The sequence below is a fragment of the Odontesthes bonariensis genome, chromosome 24 (genome assembly GCF_027942865.1).
Source record: "Odontesthes bonariensis isolate fOdoBon6 chromosome 24, fOdoBon6.hap1, whole genome shotgun sequence".
In the NCBI taxonomy this organism is placed as follows: Eukaryota; Metazoa; Chordata; class Actinopteri; order Atheriniformes; family Atherinopsidae; genus Odontesthes; species Odontesthes bonariensis.
In genome coordinates this window covers 29766341-29788550 of record NC_134529.1, presented here as the reverse complement: position 1 = coordinate 29788550, position 22210 = coordinate 29766341, and the positions used below count along the sequence as shown (strand labels likewise).

The 22210-nt window shown below is 44.7% G+C and overlaps 1 protein-coding gene across 1 annotated transcript; it reads left to right on the top strand.

Moving 5' to 3' along the window:
* Positions 1-126: 126 nt before the first annotated feature.
* rpf2 (ribosome production factor 2 homolog) lies at positions 127-21599 on the top strand. The gene is made up of 10 exons (XM_075459247.1): positions 127-255; positions 3251-3383; positions 3512-3549; positions 6074-6113; positions 6192-6273; positions 8369-8445; positions 11835-11934; positions 12020-12122; positions 12235-12379; positions 21186-21599. The coding sequence occupies exons 1-10, from the start codon at positions 233-235 to the stop codon at positions 21369-21371; spliced, it is 927 nt and encodes a 308-aa protein (XP_075315362.1). The 5' UTR covers positions 127-232; the 3' UTR covers positions 21372-21599.
* Positions 21600-22210: the final 611 nt, after the last annotated feature.

Below are 22210 nucleotides of genomic sequence, written 5' to 3'. Positions count from 1 at the left end.
CTCTATAGGTGACACAGGTAGGTTATCCCTCTGGTGGCATGGGGGTAGTACTGCATATAATATTCAGGATACTACAGTCTACTTTTGACACTAGGTGGCAGTGCTGAGCACGTGGCGTGATATCAACCGCCGCCAAAAGACGAAGAAGAGATACTGTTGTGAACCACGCTGAGGTTCACGTGGAACACATAACATCGCCGGTGCTCGAGAAGCTGACAGGGACACAGTTAAAATGACGCAATTAGACGCTATAATGTAAGTAGGACAGTCCACTGTGTTAAAATGTTGGTGCGTGTTTCCTCCAGAGTGTCCGTGAAAGTAGCTGTGCTAAGATAGCCTGTTGCTAGCTCCGCGTGAGTGTGCCCGGTAGCTAACGTAGCTCAGGTTACCAAACTGTGTCAAGTTCCAAAACCTGTGGAGGCTACACATTGGACCTTGTTCCATGTGTATGCAAGTCAATGATGGTCAGCTCTGATTTACAATAACTCGGAAACAAATGAACAGCCCGAAGAGGTGGTTGTTGGCGATTCTACCAGAACAATGAGTCTGGACTTGTGCATCCATCCATCCATCATACATCCACATCGAACAGGGTCCAATGTGTAGCTTCTAGAGGCTTTTGAACATGACACAGTTCACTTCAGCGTGTTTCATTACCGCTAAAATATAGTTGAGGAAGTTCTATGAAGCAGACTGCAGTTCAATGACTAAATGTTCAACGACGCTGAAGTTTGCTTCTGATTGCAAACTAAAGGGATGGAAATAAAGGGTCATTTCACTGCTTTTTCACTTGTAGATTACATTAAATGAGGTCCTATAGGAAAACCTTAGACTGCTCAAACCTGGATAGGATTATTCTACAGAGGGTACAGAGTCTTTGTAATTAGTGAAATTAAAGTGCTCCTTTTTGTTTGCATGAGGATCTCTTTCTGCTCACCAAGCAGGAAAAAGAAAAAAAAAGTTCAGTTTACTTTTGAATTACTTACATTATTCTTCATCACTTGTGGGGATTTAGCACTCTTCAGTTTCCTCAAATAACAGACGTTGCTGGGCTTTTCCTACAGCTGAAGCAATGTTTATTGCCCTAGGACAGGTCCCCCTCTTCACTCACTGGGTCTACATGATGAGATTAATTCCATTACAGCTATAGTTGGGTTATGCTCCTTATTTGGGCAAGGGTAATTCTCCTTGGATATTTGGCGGTGAATGAATCGGATCAGAGGCACAAAGCGTGTCATACCCCGGTATGATAGGTGGCGCTGTACCCATTCCAGCTGTTGCTAATAGAGCCACTTCCTGTTGACCTCTTCACCACCAACAACAACAACAAACTCAGGCATTGGAGAAAGATGGAGAACGCAGAGCCAGATGAAGCTACGTCCCTCTACATTTGGTCTGTGATGAGCTGCTTGTTGCACAAACGATGCCCAACGGAGCATTCTCCATCGCGTTGTTTGTTTCTTTCTGACGGCGACAACAACAGGAATATCGTCTCCTTTGACTTCCGGGTCACGACCCCGGGAAAACATCTGGAGCATGTGCAGAACGCAAAGTCTGATTCACCACGTGCTTCAGCGTCTACAAGCAGGTTTAGAGTGACTTTCAACCCAGTTATCTCGGGGTCTTAAAGGTGGGGTAGGGGATCTTTTTCTGGAACATTTTTTTACATATTGCTTGAAATACTCTTCACACCCCCATTGCAACCAATTAATTAAAAGTTTTGACACAAATATGAAAAGTTTTAGTGGCCTCTAGAACGTACAATCTAGGAAAAACACTATCCAATCATTGTGAACGGACTGTTCACAATGATTGGATTCTGATGCCGTCTATCAAACTGCAACCTGCCCCCCCCCCCCCCCCCCCCCCCCCCCCCCCGTGCGCGTACCCTGCTCCGTGAACGAATTACGCGTCCAGAAGCTTGGCAGGAAGCTAAACTACAGCCAGCTTGGCTAGCACCTAGCATTATTAAACGTATAGTTAGCATATACTAAATACTAAATACGGCAACGATCGATGCTTGCTGTCAGAACAGCGCTCGTGCACCTTCGTGCTCGTGCGCGTTCATATACTCTAGAGGCGTGCCTTCGGGGGGAAAGTGAAGAAAAGGGTTGGGACTTTTTACCTGTGTATTTTCAAAATGCAGCTTCGCTGGACTCAAAATCCAGGATCTCCTACCCTACCTTTAATCCGATCCAATTTGTTGTCAGATTAAGGCGTCTACATGAACTTCTTGTAATTTAGCCAATAATCCGATCCTTTCAGAGCCATGTAACCCCACTGACAGTTACACCCATTAACTTAAAGCTTGTGGCTCTCTCCAACACCTTGTTCCCAGTGAAGAGTGGAGTAGTGATAGATGGTCCACAATCATCTCCTTGGTCTTTTTAATGTTCAGGGCCAAGTTATGGTATCAGACCATGTTGTAGTTCCCTTCTGTAAGCTGACTCGTTGATAAGCCCGAGAACTGATGAGATTTGTTAGGAAGAGTGCACAGCAGTCAGAAAAGTGTGCAGAGCAGTGGACTGTGCACACATCCTGGATGAGAAGAGTGGATGAAGTGTGCCTGCCGACTCTGACACATTGTGAGCGCTTTGTTAAAAATTCAAAAATCCAATTGCACAAGGTGATGTTCAGTCAAAGGTGGCGCAGTTTGGACTGGAGTTAGGCAGCATTGTTAAAAGTTGAATGAATGTCGATAAAGAGCAGCCTTGGATGGATGTGTTCCTGTGCTCCAAGTGTTCAAATCACAAATGATAAACGTCTGCTAAAGTTCTACTGTCCAACCTGCCACATTTAACAGAACAGTCCGACTACAGTCTGACTTTCCAACACCTCTCAGCATCATTGTCAGGAAGGGTGTCGGGATCCAGTCCAGAGAAATGTTGAAGCAGTTCCACTTATCTTTATGAGACACGGCTCATCAGAGGGACTGATGCTGAAGCTTGTTCCACTTACTTCTAAAAATTTGGAACTTACATGAAATATGTAAACAATTCCTACCATCTTCTCCAACAATGTAAATGTGTGCAGGATATTAAATGTGATAAATTGGCTCAATAATGTCTATCATCATCCAACTGGAAATCAGAGTTTGATGGAAAGGTGTGACGATTCTCAGTGAAATTAAAGCAGACTGGCTGCTAATTAAAGCTGGAGCTAGCCCTAAACCTGTTTTTTCTCATAAAACAGGGATCTTTCTAAATGACAAAGGTTTTTGGTTTTCATAGTAAGCCCTCTGTATCCTCAGAAAACCAAAGACAAAGCGCTCAAAGCGCTTCTTGGAGAGCAGAGCACCCAAACTGACTGAGGATGTGAAGAGTGCCATGATTATGAAAGGAGGGAACACCAGTCTCACCATCACACAGGCCCTCAAAGACATAGTGAGTAAAGATGATTAAAGCACTGTAGAGATCTCCTGTTTGTCACACAGATTATGAAAGCGATACAGAAGATTTCATCCAGAACAGTGATTGTTGTTTTGTGATCTAAATATGTCCATTTTTTTCAGTATTCACTGAAGAAACCCAATGCTGTGCTGTACAAGAAGTAAGTGACCCCAGAACATGATTCCTACAACACTTTGTTGAAATGTTGCTGAAGTTGTTCTTTTTGGACTGAAGCAGCTGCACAGGCTGATTGCAACAGATCACTTAAGATGTTTAGCTAAATGAGCCACTAAAATATAGAGAACCTCAAAAGTACAACAGAACCATTAACTGAAGGTATTGAGATGAGAAGTCAAGAGGTTTGATTTGGCGTTGAATCCTGAATTTAAAACCTTAAAGGGATAGTTCGCCTCTTTTGACATGAAGCTGATGAAGGTCGTCCGGCTAGTTGGCTGGGGCTTAAAAAATAAAGCGTTATGCTTCTCAAAACAATATGCGTTCAAAAGAGTAATACATTTACATCACAAAATCGTTCTCCAGGAGAAAGTCAGACCTCACACTCACTTGGCCCTATTTTCTCTCCCTTCGTATCACTGCCTGCTGCTGCCTGCCGACAGCCGCGCCTGTTACGGTGTTTACTGCTCGGAAGCAGCGGACTGCTCGGTCTGCACAGCAGGCAGTGATACGAAGGGAGAGAAAATAGTGCCAAGTGATTGTGATGTCTGACTTTTTCTGTAGCCGCTGAGCTCTACCAGCCGCTGAGCTCCACCAGCCGCTGAGCTCCACCAGCCGCTGAGCTCCACCAGCCGCTGAGTTCTACCAGCCGCTGAGTTCTACCAGCCGCTGAGCTCTACCAGCCGCTGAGTTCTACCAGCCGCTGAGCTCCACCAGCCGCTGAGCTCCACCAGCCGCTGAGCTCCACCAGCCGCTGAGCTCCACCAGCCGCTGAGTTCTACCAGCCGCTGAGCTCTACCAGCCGCTGAGTTCTACCAGCCGCTGAGCTCTACCAGCCGCTGAGTTCTACCAGCCGCTGAGCTCCACCAGCCGCTGAGTTCTACCAGCCGCTGAGCTCTACCAGGCGCTGAGCTCTACCAGCCGCTGAGCTCTACCAGCCGCTGAGCTCCACCAGCCGCTGAGCTCCACCAGCCGCTGAGTTCTACCAGCCGCTGAGTTCTACCAGCCGCTGAGCTCCACCAGCCGCTGAGCTCCACCAGCCGCTGAGTTCTACCAGCCGCTGAGCTCCACCAGCCGCTGAGTTCCACCAGCCGCTGAGTTCTACCAGCCGCTGAGTTCTACCAGCCGCTGAGCTCTACCAGCCGCTGAGTTCTACCAGCCGCTGAGCTCCACCAGCCGCTGAGCTCCACCAGCCGCTGAGCTCCACCAGCCGCTGAGTTCTACCAGGCGCTGAGCTCTACCAGCCGCTGAGCTCCACCAGCCGCTGAGTTCCACCAGCCGCTGAGTTCCACCAGCCGCTGAGTTCCACCAGGCGCTGAGTTCCACCAGCCGCTGAGTTCCACCAGCCGCTGAGCTCCACCAGCCGCTGAGTTCTACCAGCCGCTGAGCTCTACCAGCCGCTGAGTTCCACCAGCCGCTGAGCTCTACCAGCCGCTGAGCTCCACCAGCCGCTGAGTTCTACCAGCCGCTGAGTTCCACCAGCCGCTGAGTTCTACCAGCCGCTGAGCTCTACCAGCCGCTGAGCTCCACCAGCCGCTGAGTTCTACCAGCCGCTGAGCTCCACCAGCCGCTGAGCTCCACCAGCCGCTGAGTTCTACCAGCCGCTGAGCTCCACCAGCCGCTGAGTTCCACCAGCCGCTGAGTTCTACCAGCCGCTGAGTTCTACCAGCCGCTGAGCTCTACCAGCCGCTGAGTTCTACCAGCCGCTGAGCTCCACCAGCCGCTGAGCTCCACCAGCCGCTGAGCTCCACCAGCCGCTGAGTTCTACCAGGCGCTGAGCTCTACCAGCCGCTGAGCTCCACCAGCCGCTGAGTTCCACCAGCCGCTGAGTTCCACCAGCCGCTGAGTTCCACCAGGCGCTGAGTTCCACCAGCCGCTGAGTTCCACCAGCCGCTGAGCTCCACCAGCCGCTGAGTTCTACCAGCCGCTGAGCTCTACCAGCCGCTGAGTTCCACCAGCCGCTGAGCTCTACCAGCCGCTGAGTTCTACCAGCCGCTGAGCTCTACCAGCCGCTGAGCTCCACCAGCCGCTGAGCTCCACCAGCCGCTGAGCTCTACCAGCCGCTGAGCTCCACCAGCCGCTGAGTTCTACCAGCCGCTGAGTTCCACCAGCCGCTGAGTTCTACCAGCCGCTGAGTTCTACCAGCCGCTGAGCTCTACCAGCCGCTGAGTTCTACCAGCCGCTGAGCTCCACCAGCCGCTGAGCTCCACCAGGCGCTGAGCTCCACCAGGCGCTGAGCTCCACCAGGCGCTGAGCTCCACCAGGCGCTGAGCTCCACCAGCTGTCACATTGTTTACTTTGACCTTTGCTTCTTTACCGCTGCTCACGTGAAAAATGGGCCTCCACAGCTCAGTGTGTCCTCGGTATGAACTCCCAACATTTCTGTGTAATTAATGGTGTGCAGTAACTCCTGATAATTAGAGCAGAACCCACAGATTAGGGTGCTGATGACAGGAACTCTGCTGAATGCGGTTGATGTCAGTGTGATAAAGCCTGTGTGTGCTTTTCAGAAAGAATATTACACGGCCTTTTGAGGACTCAACATCCCTGGTAAGTGTGCAGTGTCACAGCAATCCTTCATGAATGCTTTGTTTTTGCCAGTTTTGAATGAAAATCCCTCTTTTTCAGGAGTTTTTCTCTAAGAAGACAGACTGCTCTCTTTTTCTCTTCGGCTCCCACAATAAGAAACGGCCCAACAATCTCATATTTGGTGAGTCCGAAAGGTTAACATCCAAACACCAGCTGGTGTGGAGTTTCTGACTCCGTGTACCATTGTCTTTACGGTTGGACCTGTCAAAGTTGTAGTCTGGTGCTCTTAGTGGAGCACCGCTAGCATCTAAGAGTGGCAGATGCTTTGTATCGGACCCCCCTGTCATGTTTTAGTGGTGGTCAGCACACGGCTCTGTGCATCTCTGCCATCTTGTGGTGGTAGTAATGTGTTGCTACCAGCTGCTGGTCAAAATGGCTTCAGATCAAGGCAACAGTCTCATAAACTATTCAGTGACTGAGTTTAATAATAACCCTTTGACAGTGGGAAATCATTATCCACCCTTAGACCATTTAAATAATGCTGGAGAGAAAGGATTTTCTGAAACCTTTGTGGCTGAGTGGAGGGGCTTCATACTGGGAAGGTTTTAGTGTACACCAGCCTTTCTTTTTTTTTTTTTCAGCCCTTTGTGCCTCTGTCATTACCGCTCACTCCTTCTAACCCAGGGGTTCCCAAACTTTCTCTGAAAAGAGTTTCTGGTTTTGAATTGATTTATTTCACCCATTGTAATAATCTAAACTTCCCTTTAAAGAATAAAGTAAACTGCCATGACAGCTTGTTTTAGAATGAGAAATAAACAACAACCAGCCTTTACAGTGTAATTATTTAAAGTGTGGGCTGCAGTCATCGAGCATGGCTGAAAGCATGTCCACAGCACAGGGAAGTATCAATTCCTCCGTTGCTGTGGGCACTTTTATCTGAGGCGGGTTGAGCATCTGCCAGCACGGATGCAGCTTTAGTAAGAAATGGCTGCTGAGCACTAGCCTGGCGACGCCATCCTACATACTTCCGCCCAAAGATTTTGGCTCCGCACATAGTCTGGCCAAATCCCCCTACCTCGGTTCGCTCAGTGTTTTGCCAATCAGCAAACAGTTGAGAGTGGTGACGCAGAACTCACGCGCGGAGTCCATTGTAGTCCATATAATTGTAGTTCAACCGCAGCGGAAATAAACATGGCGACGGAAGAAGAAACGCTAGAAGCTATCCATGAAGTTGTCTCAACTCTGGAGATCATTACACAATTAAAATGAGAGCAAGAGGAATGCCTCGTCAATTTTGTTAGTGGCAAGGATGTCGTAGCTCTCCTTCCAACTGGCTTTGGGAAAAGTTTGATTTCTCAAATGGTACCGGTATAATGAAAGCGGATGTGGGAAGCGTGATTCGCGAGCTAGAGCCTCGCGAGAGTAAGCATGAACCTCGGCGCATAACCAACATCATTTCTAAACATTATGATTGGTTAAGGGAACTCCGTTACTCAAATGAATTTAAGTTGCTGGGTAAGGTCCCGCCCTCCATGGAAACGGATTCCTCTTGGGTTTTCCCAGACTGTTTGACAGAGTCAACAGTCGGCTTTCGCCCAGGCTAGCTGAGCACGGCAGTTTCCGGGTCTTTGTCTGTAAACTCAACTAGCTCCTCTCTGCTCTGGATGTTTGTCTCCAAGTGGCATCTTAGCTTGTTGGGCTTCAAGCTGTCACAAGCTGGTGCTTTAAGACAGACGACACACTGCGGTCTCTCCTCATTCCCCACCGCTGTGCAGGTGAAGCCAAAGGCCAGATGCATGTCGTCATATCTGCTTTTCTTTGCCATGGAAGCACATTTGGCAATGCTTCATCCTCTGGTTTGCATTTATGTGGGAGCCCCATCAAAACTTGTCCATGTTACTGTAGCACTGTCAATTATTGATGGATTCATGCATTTCACCTGCAATTGCTCTGCCCCCAGTTTGGGAACCGCTGCTCTAACCTGATGTGTAACCTCATGGTTTATTAACATGTTCGGTATGTTGGTCATAGAAAACCTGAACTGTCAAGATTTCCTTCTGTGTAACTCAGCAACATATTGCAGTTAGTGTCCTGTACTCCACATTTGGTCATTTGACGTGACGGTTGTGCCTGGCCGTATCGCAGAGCCATGTCATCAGCACGAGTCCACTGCTCTCTGTGTATTCAGAGGAAGCAGAAGCTTGTTCTGCAGTGGTTCATCTTTGAGGCCTCCAGCTCAGCTGCTGCTCATGACTCTTTCTTCTGCCTGTTTGCAGGTCGTCTGTTTGACTTCCACGTGCTGGATATGATCGAACTTGGAATCGAGAAGTACGTCTCCCTGAGTGAGATAAAGGTATTGTCTCTAATTGAAACCTATTTCCGCGGTATTAACTCTGTTACTGCTGCTGCTGCACATGGCTGTCAGCTCCTTGAACACTGCTGTGGACCAGCAGCAGGGGAAATGGCCTGTCTGTAAAACATTAGCAGAAACTCCTGCTGATCTCAGTGAATGAGCACACACACAAACGGGAGTGATGAAAGGTTTTTAACTTCACTGTGTTTCTGTTTGTGCTGTAAGACTGAGCAACCAGAGACTAATTAGAGACGTGACATTAGTATAAATCTTCCATCAGCTGCTGGGATTGGAGCACAACAGCACGTAGTAGTGGCTTATATGTTCCTGTTCAGCCAAACTCTGGTAAGAGGCTGAAGCTCAGCTGAAAAAAAATCTGATTTATCTCGACCACATTTGCATTTACCCAAATGGAAATCAGTTTAATTACTACCACATGGTGTTCATATTTCTCTTCACTTTGAATCCCTCTTGTGCGCTCAACAAGAATCTTATGGGCAGTTACCTAAATGGACTGTACTCGTATAGGACTTCTTTTAGTCTGGCTGACCACTTAAAGCACTTTGACACTACAGGCCACACTGACCCATTCACTCACTCACACAGCACGGCTTGGTCATTATGGGCAGCACAGTGCCAGGGGCGTATCTAGCCATTTTGGGGCCCTAGGCAAAATATAGACATGGGGCCCTCATTTTTTCAATACACACATAAAACAAATTACTATCCCAATACCCTTACTTTAAATTGAGATTAAAGAATCGCAATAAACCAATACTGCACTGCCACTAACAATGGTATCAACTCTCCACAGTAAAATCAGTTTCAGATTTCTCCAGCATTTGCCAAAATTATATGTTTATTATTCAGATCAAACGAGAGAGAGAGCACGAGAGAGAGAGAGATTAGAATTTCCATGACACAAGTAAGTTACATGTGAAAATCAAATAATGTTTTCACTGCCAGAGATACAAAATGATCTTATGCTTAACAGAACTAAAATACAAAATGGACATGAGTAAAACCACCATTTACATTTACCAATTAAAGGACCAACGAAAAGATTTTGTGTGTGGACAGGAATAACAGTGGTTCAGTGTTTGCTTTGAAAGCAAAATCAAGCCATAGGAATGATTTAGAAATTTGAGGACTTCCCAGCACTTTACAAAATTCCAGCATTATCCTAGAAGTAAAGCCCTCCCTCAAAGGCCTGCCTGCCAAAGTATTTTGTGAGTGTATGTGTACAGAATAACAACAATATATCAACATATTGAATTGGGGATTTTTTAAAAGGCTTAGACAGGCTGGATATAGATAGTTAGATACTGTAGCTGGCTAGTTAGATACAGGCCTACACAATTTAGTAACTAAATGTGTATTGATACTTCAAATAAGTATTTGATACGTTTTGCTTTATTTTATAACAGCATTTAACCTACAGAAATAAAATGCAGATGATGGTGTGTTCACCTACCTCCACATATTTTACAGTCATTAAGTCCGCTGTGGGCAATACTGAAGTCACTGTTGCATACAGTGCACCTCGCAAGGTGTCATCATTCTTCACCTTCTCTAGACATGGATATAGGCCTATAGTATATTCTGCTGTAAAATGAGTCTTATATTTTTGTTTTTTACTCGAGGATTCACCCTCTGCCATTTGGCAGGATGCACAGTTTTGTGTGGTAACTTAGGTGACTGTCAGAGTGTAAATCGAAGCCCTCCCACATCGAACGTTTTTGGCTTATTTTGCTGACTAAACCAATCAGCGCGCCCTCTGACAGGCAGTCGCCCTGAACGCTCGTTGAACAGAGCATCACTTTGGACAGACACGCACAGGTTTCACAAGCAACCTCTCACACCCCTCTCTCTCTCGTGCCGGCGCAGTCGAAACGCGCATGGTGCACGAGTTATTGTATTGCCTGCACACTCTCACTCGCATTGAAAAAAAAAAAAAAACACTCCCTCGCACTGGGGTGGCAGACCCCTTTTCAGGGGTGGCGGCTGCCACACCGTGCCGCCCTGGTAGTTTCGCGCGTCTGAGAGTCTCTCAGAGTCTGTTACTACGGTAACTGACCGTGAGGTTAAGTTACCTCTCTTTGTGAAACAGGCTAGAGTTAGCCCTCTTTCTCGGGGTTGAGTTACCTCCCTTTGTGAAACGGAAAACTCAGAGTTTCCCTGATTTCAGGGTTAACCAACTCAGAGTTTTCACTAAACCTGCTTCGTGAAACGGACCTCTGGTCAATCATGGAGCATTATAAATAAATATAGCATTATAAATAAATATCCAAGTCAAGTATCAATGTTTTTTGAATGATTACCTTCTCTCTTTCTCCCTATCTTCTTTTTCTCTGTCTGTATCCCTGTTACTCTTCATCTGTGTCCCTGGTTTGCCTTCAAGCTCCTCTGATTCACACCTGTCTCACTCATCTCTTCTTCATGTGCTTTTCCTGCCCTTTATCAGGTCTCATTCTCTCATTTTTTCAGCAGTGCATCTGCAATTCTTTTGTTCTCTGTCCGTTTCTTTCTTTTAGCATTACCACTATCATAACTCCGCTTCATTTTTCACCGAGTCGCATACAGTTCCCTCGCTTTGATTTGAAATCACGTTATGTCGCACATTGCTACGTCATCATATTCTGGACTAGTCCAATGCACAATGGATGGGGGCATGTGTGCTTGGACAATTATTATTTAGGCATTAGTTCGGTGTTATGCTGATATTTCTGTTTTTTTTTTAAATAGAAATATGTTTTTTTACTTTACATAAGTAACAAATTAACATTAGTTTTTTTGTGTATTTACTTTGGCTGGGACGGTCAGATTTGGGGGCCCCTATGAAAGACAGATTTGGTTGGGGCCCTAGGCAAATGCCTAGGTTTGCCTAATGGGAGTTACGCCACTGCACAGTGCTTCCTTCTATGCATTCACGCACCAACGGATGCTTCAGTAAGCAGCATAGTGTTCAGTGTCTTGCCCAAGGAGGCTTTGACATGTGGCCCGGAGAAGCCAGGACTCAACTGCTCTTCCTCCTGTGCCACAGCTGCCCGAGCTAATTTAAGTGTATATTAAAGCGTCTGAATTCCACATAAAGCTGCTCTCATTCACATATTTTTCTATTTCTTTAGTCAGAAACTGGGCCTGAAAATCAGCTCACTGAAAGCATTTCCAGACGGTCGCTCTGCTCTAATAAAATCCTGATTTTCGAACCACAGAATCCCCATTAAAGCAGCTTAAAGACGCGTCTGTGCAGAGAATTCTGCTGAGCTTACATGTACAGACAAAGTGCTAAGTTTTCTCACACGGTCCGCAGTATCATGGTATCATTACCAGCTCAGCTCAGCTGGCTGCCAGCTTACAGAGTGTAAAGTTGTGGTTTTCTGTTTCAGGCCAGCAAGTGCCCTGAAGGGACCAAACCGATGCTTGTGTTTGCAGGAGAAGCTTTTGATACAGACAACGAGCACAAACGCCTGAAGAGTCTGCTAATAGGTTTGCACAATACGGAACGAGTAGAGAGAATAATGTCGTTAGGCAGCTAGTCTGAGGCCTTGTACATGTCTGCTGTGTGTTTCAGACTTCTTCCGGGGCCCCACTGTGTCTGCAGTGCGACTGGCCGGTCTGGAACATGTGCTGCATTTCACTGCCGTGGAAGGGAAGATCTATTTGCGCAGCTACAGGTACGGTTTGATAAAAAGCATGCTAACATCCCAGTTAGAGTGAATTTAGTACACACAAGGCAGTTTGATATTTTCTCTGCTGACATCTCAACAACAGCTCTTGTGACTACAGGTGCCTGTTAAAGAAGTCTGGGTGTCGGACACCACGGATCGAGCTGGAAGAGATAGGGCCGTCATTTGACTTTGTATTAAGAAGAACACACTTGGCATCAGATGACTTGTTCAAGCTTGCTCATAAACAGCCCAAAGCCCTGAAGGTAAGTGTCAGCCGACAAAATCCTGAGTTCTTCCAAGGGTTAGGGTCTAACCCAGGGGGGCCCAACCTTTTTTGACCCAAGATCCAAGTAGCCAACCTCCCGAGATCTACCAGTCCAGTGTCAACATGGCAAACCCACACACATCATTTCCAGCCTGCAGCAACTAACCAAAACTAACCTTGATATGAACCAAACAGAAAAATAAACCAGATACAAAACAGGTAGATCTCTGAGTTTGAAGAAATTCAATTCAATTAAAAACTTTATTTATTATTTGGGCAATTAAAGGCACATAGAGCAGCTGGAAATCCCTTCCTACCCTAGTGGGAGACCTGGCACTGGGAGAAGGAGGCCGCTTCTCTTTGTCAGGAGTGTAGGAGCTGGATGCAAGGCGTAGGCAGGCTGCAAGGTGGTCATCAGTCATTGTTGATCTGTACTTGGACTTGATGATTTTCATCAGTCATTGTTGATATGTACTTGGACTTAATGATTTTCATGTGCGAGAAAGCAGACACGCACAAATAAGTTGATCCAAAAAGAGCTGTCAGGTTCAAAGCACATCTTCTGAGGTGGGATACTTTCCTCCACCAGTAGTTTCCAGAACACTACATGCTCTCCAGGTTGAGCGGATGTTGATCTGGCTTTGATCTCAATGTCAGAATCTCATCCTCAGTAGCGGAGCTTTCCAGGCCGAAAAGTGATTCGACTTTGGCGGCAATGTCATCAACATCTATTCTTGCACCAAATGGATAAGACATGTAGCTGGCTACAGGCTCGATGGATGCAAAGTCAGTAAAACGCCTCTCAAACTCTGACGAGATGCTCTGAACACGCTCCTCATAACGTGCACTGTCCAGCTGTGTCACACCTTTACCTTGATGTTGTAGTTGTGCTTGCATGTGAGGGAAGCTGTGCAGGTTACCAGCTGCAGCCTGCTGGACATCAGCTGTAGCTTTTAAACGTGTTCACTGAACTCATCATGTTCAAAACATCTTTACCCTGGAGCTCTAAATTTAATTCATTGAGCTCGCCAGTGAGATTTGTGAGGAAAGATTCGTCTAAAAGCCACTGGTGGTCCTCTAGCTTTGTATGGTAATCCACATGTTTTGAAAGCCTCAGGAAGTCCTTGATTTCAGGCTGCAGCTCTGTCAATCTGGCCAAAGGTTTACCTCTGCTTAACCATCTAACATCCGTGTGAAGCAGCAGGTCTGTGTGCTCAGCATCATTCTCCTCCAAGTGAGCATGGAAAAGCCTTCTCTGCAGACTCCTGGCACCAACTGAACACACAATCTTCATCACAGTATCCATCACTTCTTTCATATTTAAAATCTTTCCACACAACGCTGGCTGGTGAATTATCCCATTGGCGCCTAAAGCACCTGCAAAAAAGGCTGCTCAATGCCTAAGCCAGTTTTTAGAAAGGGTCCCCAATGCCTGAGGGTTTTTTTAACTAAAGAAAATTAACTGAAAACACATAAGAAAAATTCAATATCTCAGCCTCTGAAACACATAGACATGAAATAAGTTGCATTTAAAAGGTTAAATTTTCTGCTTTTATTCTATCATGTTCACTCAGCATTAACACCAACACATTTTCATTAAAAAAATGAAAAAGATGAGTTAATACACACACAAACACACACAGACACACACACCTGCCCACTACTACACAACATTATTTTCTCAGGGCGTGGTGCATGAAGCACTCGCGGTGCAGGGGGATATTGCACAGCCTGCATCCCATCAGTGTAGTCCCTGGGCGCTTGGTGTTCTCTTTGGCACACTCCCTGCAAGTCTTTCTTTTTTCATTGATCTTGGCCAGATCATGCACAGTAGAAGCTGTAGATGTAGATGGGCTGGTGGGGAGCAGCTGGTGGGGAGCACTTCTTTTGGTCACGGGGACGCACAGCTCCATCGTCAAGTCCTCCAACCAGGCTTTGTAGCCAACCTTCCTGTATTTCCAGGCATCTCCTCCAGCAGATCTGGTTGCCACAAAGGAATTGTCGCATGTGACGGACAAAAAATAAAAAAAACAGCCTCCTCCACCACTTCAAAGACCTGTGTTCCAGTGTGTAGTACCCTACCATCTGGTCGAGCAGGTCTACACCCTTCATATGTTGCTGGTAGTCAGCAAGGCAGGCTGGCACCTCAACCTCCACCTGACGCTGATCCTCGACCCTCCTTTTCACAGTCCCCAAAGCCATGGGGTCATGGTGGTTGGACAGGGCCATCACTGCCTTGGTGTCCTGCCACACACACAAGGTCAGCTTATCCTGTTGAGCCACCCGATACTGATGCCTAGCCATGCCAGCCTGCTTGCTGAGCTCTTTGTTTTTTGGTAGGCCCCTTCTGTTTGCACGAACCGTGCCACAAGCCTCAACCCCCCTCACGTTCAGGTCAACGAGCAAGGGCACACTGGTGTAAAAGTTGTCCATGTAAACAGACAGGTGTGATCCATATTATGGGCTGACCATAGTATGGGCTGACCAGGTCGGTGACGATACGGTGCGCCAGGTTGAGCTCCGCCTTGCCCTCAATGGCCCCCGTATAGACCTGAAAGCTGGTGACGTAGCCAGTTGTACTTTCTGCCATGACCCATACCTTCACTCCCCATTTGACTGGCTTCATGGGGAGGTACTGCCGGAAGGCCAGCCGCCCTTTGTACTTTACCATGGACTCATCCACGGTCACAATACCATTCACCTCATAAAGGGCCTGGTATTGGTTCAAGAGGAGGTCCAAGAAGCACCGCAGTTTCCATAGCCTGTCTGACTTGTCCACTGCAGGATCAGTGTTGTCTTGGAGATGTAGCTATCTAAAAATATGAGTGAAGATTCAAAATTCAATTTTTTTTCGCTGGCTGGATTGTATTACTTTTTTTTATATCAATGTTGGACATTTGGTTCATGTAGTTTTGCTTTATGATTCAGGATAATACCCAATGCTGCTATTTATTATACTACTATTACTATACTATAACTAATCATCATTACTATTATTATTATTATTATTAGTAGTAGTAGTAGTAGTAGTAGGCACCACTTCAGCTACATTACTGGCCATGATAGAGACGTCATTGCAAAATAATAATATCAGCAATAATAATGAATGATAAAAAAAAACCTGCAATATATCTTGCAATGTGCAGTTATACTGTAAACTTCAGTGACACGACTTCTAAAACATCATAGTTGTCATACTGTAGTAATTCGCACCGGGCTCTCTTTTTTTTTTTACATAAAGGCAACGCCACTCAAATAAGAATGAGAAGTCGTCAGAATGAAGCGCAAGAATAAATAATTACCTCCAGATCATGTCGAAACGATCTCGTGCCATCACTCGGGCTACATTTGTCTGATACAGCCACTTGCTCTGCCTCCAGTAATCCCGGCGAGTTGGTAGTTTGATTATTCCAAAAGTTAGGCAAAGACCGATGAAAGATTTCATCTCCTGCTTTGACACGGGGCTCTACTTCGAATTGGATGGTGTGTGGCCGCGCGCCTGATCCGCATATAAGTTTGTCTGTCACCAACATATCCCAAACTTCATCACTGAAAATATGCGAGAACACATCTAAAGGACTCGCATCTTCAGATATTGGCACCTTCAGCCCCGGTGTGCGAGTAAACTTTTGTTGACGTCGGGGGCGAAATCCAGCAGTCTGCCAGTCAACTTGAAAGCCAACAAATTCCTCGTCCTCATCCTCTCCAAACAAATTCCACTCCTGCTCTTTATCTAAGGGATCTTCCGGCACATCTCCTACTATATCTTCCTCTAATAAATTCTGTTGATCATTCCCTTCCAACTCCAGATCACTTCCATCGCTGTCACAGTGTGTCTCGTTAACCGCAGCCATTGTAACCGAGCTGTCAAATTAGCTACAAACGCACTATTTATTTATTTTTTTGACGTTGACATTGTTTGACGTGTTATTGTCGACGAATCACATAACATATTTTTGGTCACATGGTCTTGAAAAATCGAAAAAACACACACCTGTGTATTTGAACCAATTATTGTGCATTACATGCTGCATGCGTCTTGAAAATAATGATAAATGAACAATGTTGCGCTACGCAACAACCGGCGTTAGGGACAATGTTGCGTTATGCAACAACCGGCGTTAGGGACAATGTTGCGTTATGCAACAACCGGCGTCAATGGGTTAAACAATGATGATTCAGGAAATCCAGGAAACATTCACTGTCTTTGCACAGTGCAATGAACCCACTGGTGCAGCCCAACATAGCAGGCGCCCCATCAGTTGTGATGGAGATTAGCTTGAAGAGCGGCAGTTTTGTCTCTCTAACAAATCCCATGAAGGCATTGAAAACATCCTCACCTCTGGTGTGTCCTTTTAATGGCCAAATGGTGAGCAGCTCTTTCTTGGTGCTCATGTCTTCAAAAATCATCCTGATGAAAACAGGAGGGAAAAGCACTCACACGTCCCCGTATCCTTCCTCAGTTGCTCCTCCACATCCACAGCCATTCCCTCACATCGCCTTGTGGTAGTATTGCGGGAGAGTTGCACTTCTTTAATAGCCTTCACGATCTCTGTTTTATTTTTAAAGTCATCAAAAAGGCTATCCGCTGCCTCCAGAAAGGCTTCCTTCATAATTTCACCGTCTTTGAATGGCTTCTTGTGTTCAGCAGAACGTGACTGACTCGATAGGAAGCAATAGTTGCGGCCTTACCCTGGATCTTCGGTTTGGTGAAGACTGACTGCCGTGCTGCAAGCTGTGCTTTCTAATCCCGCACTTTTGTGGCGCGCAAAGGCGTTTTTGCGGGGAAATCTCTCTGGTAGCTCCTGTGTACCGTTTTGAAACGCCGCTCCAGATTCCCCTCGCAGTTGACTTGGGGGCAGTACTGATTTAACCCAACCCTAACCCGCTTTAGTAATAAAAAACAGCACAAAACTAAAAAAAATATTCCATTTGTCTGACTTCTGAACAGTTTACAAGCTTCAAATAAACTTTTGACTCCTTTTTGTTTTTCCCATTTTCTTTTTTTTATTAAAATAAAAAGAACAGAGGGATGTAACAGAAATGTACATGGTATGTTGGGACATCAACATCTGGGTTTCTTTAAACAATTAAATAAAATAATCAAGAAACCGAGCAACATTAAATATACTTTCCAAAATTTTGTGTATCTCTAATCAGAAGTGTCTTATGACTGGACAATCCCAGAATATATGCCAGTGATTTGCATCCTGGCTCCCACACAGTCTCCAGCACCTTAAATCCTCTCCTGTGAAGTGTGTTTTCTGCTTTGGGGTAATAAAAAATCTAATTAGACATTTCCATCCAAATTCTCTCCATGTATACGAGTTGGTGCATTTCCATTGAAAGATGCAATAGTTGTACCATTCCTCCTTTGAGATTTCAAAATGACCTTCATTTTTTAACATACTCTATGGAGGGAGATTTTTTTGTCATGAAGCCTTTATACAGTCTAGATATAATACCTTTGTTTAACTTTGACATATAGGCTCCTAAAATTTCTTTTAGCACTGGGTCATCCATATCTGGTGGGTATTTTTTAGTAACTTGGTCAAAATAATGACGTAGTTGTAGATACCTATAGAAGTCTTGCTTTTCCAAATCATATTTTTCTTTTAAAGTTTGAACATTTTTTAACTGTCCCTTATCTGTTATTGAGTAAAATGTTGTTATTCCTTTGGCTATCCAGTTTTTAAATCTAGAGTCCAACTCATTAGGCCGATTTCAGACCAGAGCGTGGCGTGGCGGCAGCGAAACGACGGCAGTCTTACGCCGGTTATCAGGCGGTGTGTTCAACTTGGCTTTTCACACCGGGGCCGCGGTAGTTCCGCTCCAGCCCTGTCTGCATTCCCCATTCATTTCAACGGGACACCGCCGGCCGCTGCCGTCCAAATTCCGCTCGAGTTCTATTTTCCAAAAGCGGCGCGGGACGGAGGCGTCTCCGAGCCGCTACCGCCGCGTCGGTGTGCAAGGACAGATCTCCAGATTTCCATGTATTTTCACCTCCGCCGGTGAAAATCGCTTCCGTTCCGCCACGCTTTGCCGCTGGTCTGAAATAGGCCTTAGGCTTGAAATCTGGGTCATAAGCGCACCATCTAAGTATTCTTAGTTTATCTAATAGTTTATATTCCTCCCTAACAGAGTTCCAGATTTTAAGTTGGAATTTTATCCATGTGTTTTGTGTGCTGTTTATTATTTTTTCTAAATCTTTATTGCCTAATACTGCCTGAATTGGAGGGTCCTTAATTAGTGACAATTCAATATCTTTCCACCTGGCATGGTAGTCTTGATTGTACAAATTCAACAATGGTCTGATTTGAGCTGAGTAGAAATAATCTTTCAGATGTGGTACCGCCATACCTCCTTCCTCCTTTGGCAGTTGTAACGTTTTGAACCTAACTCTGGGTTTTTTCCCTTGCCAAATGAACCTGGAAATCATTTTATCCCACTCAGAGAATTGCTTTGTGGACATTTCTGTGGAGAGAGCCTGGAACAAAAAAAGGAGTCGTGGGAGAATGTTAATTTTTACTGATTAAATTCTTTGGGTAAGACTCATGAAAGGGTTGGAGTTCCATCTCTGTATATCTGATTTTATTTTGGTCAAAAGGGGATCATAATTAATCCTTGCCAGTGTGGAAACATCTTTTGGAATCAGCACACCCAAATATTTCAGTGAAGTCTGGTCCCATTTGAGATTAAATTTATCTTGCAGTTGTTTAGGTGGAGTATAGTTTAATGTCAAAATCTGGGTTTTCTGAACATTTAGTTTATATCCTGCATATTTACCAAAAGTATCCAACAGCTTAAACAGTTCAGGAAGTGAGCTCGAGGGTTCCCTTAAATATATCAGAACATCGTCTGCGTATAACGCAGTCTTGTGTTGTTCTCCCTTTATGGTGATGCCTTTGATGCCATCGGTCTGTCTTATCCATTGACCAACGGGTTCAATATAAAGTGCAAAAAGCAATGGCGACATTCCGCAACCTTGTCTTGTGCCTTGTTCTAATTTAATAGTGTCCCCATAGGTACCCATTTATTTTTATCCGTGCAGTTAGGTTATTGTATAGTGTGCCAATTCCTTTAATAAACGATTTGTGGAATCCAAATCTCTCCAAAACTTTATATAGAAACTTCCAACTCACAGAGTCAAAGGCCTTCTCCGTGTCCAGACTGACCAATAAAGCTTGTAATTTATGTTCCCAGATACGACTCAATATGTGTAACGAACGTCTAATATTATCATGGGTCTGTCTCTGTGTGAGATAAACCCAGTCTGGTCAGTGTGGATAAGTTGGGGAAGGACCTTTTCGACCCTCTTGGCAAGAATTGAGGTGAATAGTTTGTAATCGGTGTTAAGAACTGAGATTGGTCTATATGACCCGGAATCCAGTCTGTCTTTTCCTTCCTTTGGAATAACAGAGATAGTAGCCTCTCTCCACGATGGTGGGATTTTTCCCTCTTTTAAAGCTGCGTTAAATGTCTGGAGAAGGCTAGGTATTAACTCAGACCTAAAAGTTTTATACCATTCGGAAGCAAAACTATCCGGGCCAGGTGATTCGTTTGCTTTCAGCCTAGAGATCGCCTTATTCAACTCCTCCTCTGTTATTGCAGTTATTAACTTTGTATTTTGGTCTTCCGACAAGGTAGGTAAGTTGAGAGAATCTAAGAACTGACTGATTTGTTGTTCACCTTCCAAATGTGGCTGTCTATATAATTGTTTGTAATACTTTTGAAAAGTCATTTTTATTTTGTTTTGCTTATATAAAACCGTTTTAGAGTCTGGGTCTCTAATTTTGTAAATCGTGCTATCCGCCTGTTGCTTTTGAAGTTTCCTCGCCAGAAGCTTTGCAAATTTTGAACCAAATTTGTAATATTTTTGTTTTGTATAAATCAACTTTTTTTCTATTTCTTGTGCGTACAAAATATTTATCTTATTCCTAACTCCCTTTAGTTTTGAGATGAGAGTTGGATCTGACTCCTTTTTATGTTTTGTCTCAATCTCTTTTAATTCTCTGTTTAATTCTGATAATCTTAATTGTCTTTCTTTCTTTTTATACGCACAAAAAGACATCATTTTGCCCCTAAAAACGGCTTTCAGTGCATCCCACAACATTTCTGAGTCGACATCCCCATTATGATTTTCTTCAATGAACATTTTTATTTCTTCTTTCATTCGTGTTTTAAATTGTAAATTGTTTAGAATACTTGAGTTTAACCTCCATAGTGTATTTCCAACTTTTGACTCCTTTATATGGTTGTTTAATGGCCAATCTAAAGAACTTACAGCAAGTGAAAACCCGCCCCAGAGTTCACATGCAAACTTAACCTTGGTTTTACGTGAACAAGTTGTTTTTCTGTTTCTATACTAATTATTTGTCTGTTTTTAAACTGCCAACAGTCTCATCAATGAAGCATCAACACTGCTAAATCCACTCTAAAATATGGACTAGTCTGATGGGAGAAAAACACATGTTTCTTTTGTGATGATTGAAAATGTAATTAGCTGGACAGGGGGGGTCATGTGGATGGCTAAATGCAAGGGCTTAGACCCTGTTCATTTCAGATCATCCTTCAGTCCCAGTTCTACATGATCTACTTCCACCACTGTGAGCCTTTAAAGCACTTTCACCTTCCCTGAACTCTGGGATGGTGGTGCCTGTGCTCCAGCCAGTGTTTTGTTTAAATGAATCGATTGTCTCTGGTATTATTTCATTTAACTGCATGTTTGAACAGATCATAAAAATGTCCCCAAAGTATGTGAAGAAAAACTAACTCATTACTTGCACTCTTTTCCACTGCTCCAGCCAAAGAAGAAGAAAAATATTTCCCATGATACTTTTGGTACAAAGTTTGGCCGGGTGCACATGCAGAAGCAGGATCTCTCCAAGCTGCAAACACGGAAGATGAAGGGCCTGAGGAAGAGGAAGGGCGAGGTGGTTGCTGAAGAGCAGGACGGACAAGTCGCCAAAGTGGCCAAAGGAGAGAGCTGAACCTGCATTTGGACTTGTGGAAACATCCCCTGCTGCTTGGATTGTCTGCAGGACTCAGCAGCCCCCAGGCTGATGGAAGACATGTTTTCATCCAGTTCTCAGCTAAAAGTCCCGAGCATCACGCTTGAATTCATTTAAGATTTGGTCAAATCTCACTTTGTGTCATTTTTTTTTTGTTTTCTCTAAACGGTAAAATGTCATTTCTCTCACATAAAACTCTAAACTTTGTTCCAGGCTTTTGTATTTCTTTTAAGAAGAGAGGTTTGCTTGATTAAAGGGACTCCTCCTAAGCAGAGTTTATTCCTTCAGGAGTTCCTCCTCTTAATGGGTGTTGAAGCAAAAATTACTCAATGATTCACATTGGCAACATTAAGCTCTTAGATTGAATGTAAGGCTATAGTTATTGTGGAATAACGGGCACATAAGTGTTCTGCGTAAACTTGATCTCATAGAAGCATGTTTTGCTTAAAAACAAACAAAAAAAAAAACAAACAAACAAAAAAAAGCCTTCAGAATTCATTTCAAGAAAACTGAACTTTGGAGTGATCTGGCTTGAAGTTCAGATTTGCTTTACACCTTTAAAGTTAGAGCAGACTGAAGGCCCCATAGCCCTGAGACCACCTGCATCTCTTTTTAGGTTGGAACCAAGCCATTTCCCCCTTTTTACTTTAATGTCATCAGCACTTGAGTTGCACAGCTTTGTTCAAACTGTGTACATCATGTAATCTGCACCATCTCACAATTTTCTGAAAAGAACCTTGTGATGTTAGACATGTTTGTCATGCCCTGTCCTCAAGTGGCCCCAAAAATGTAAATCTCAATTGAGATCAGGTGACAAG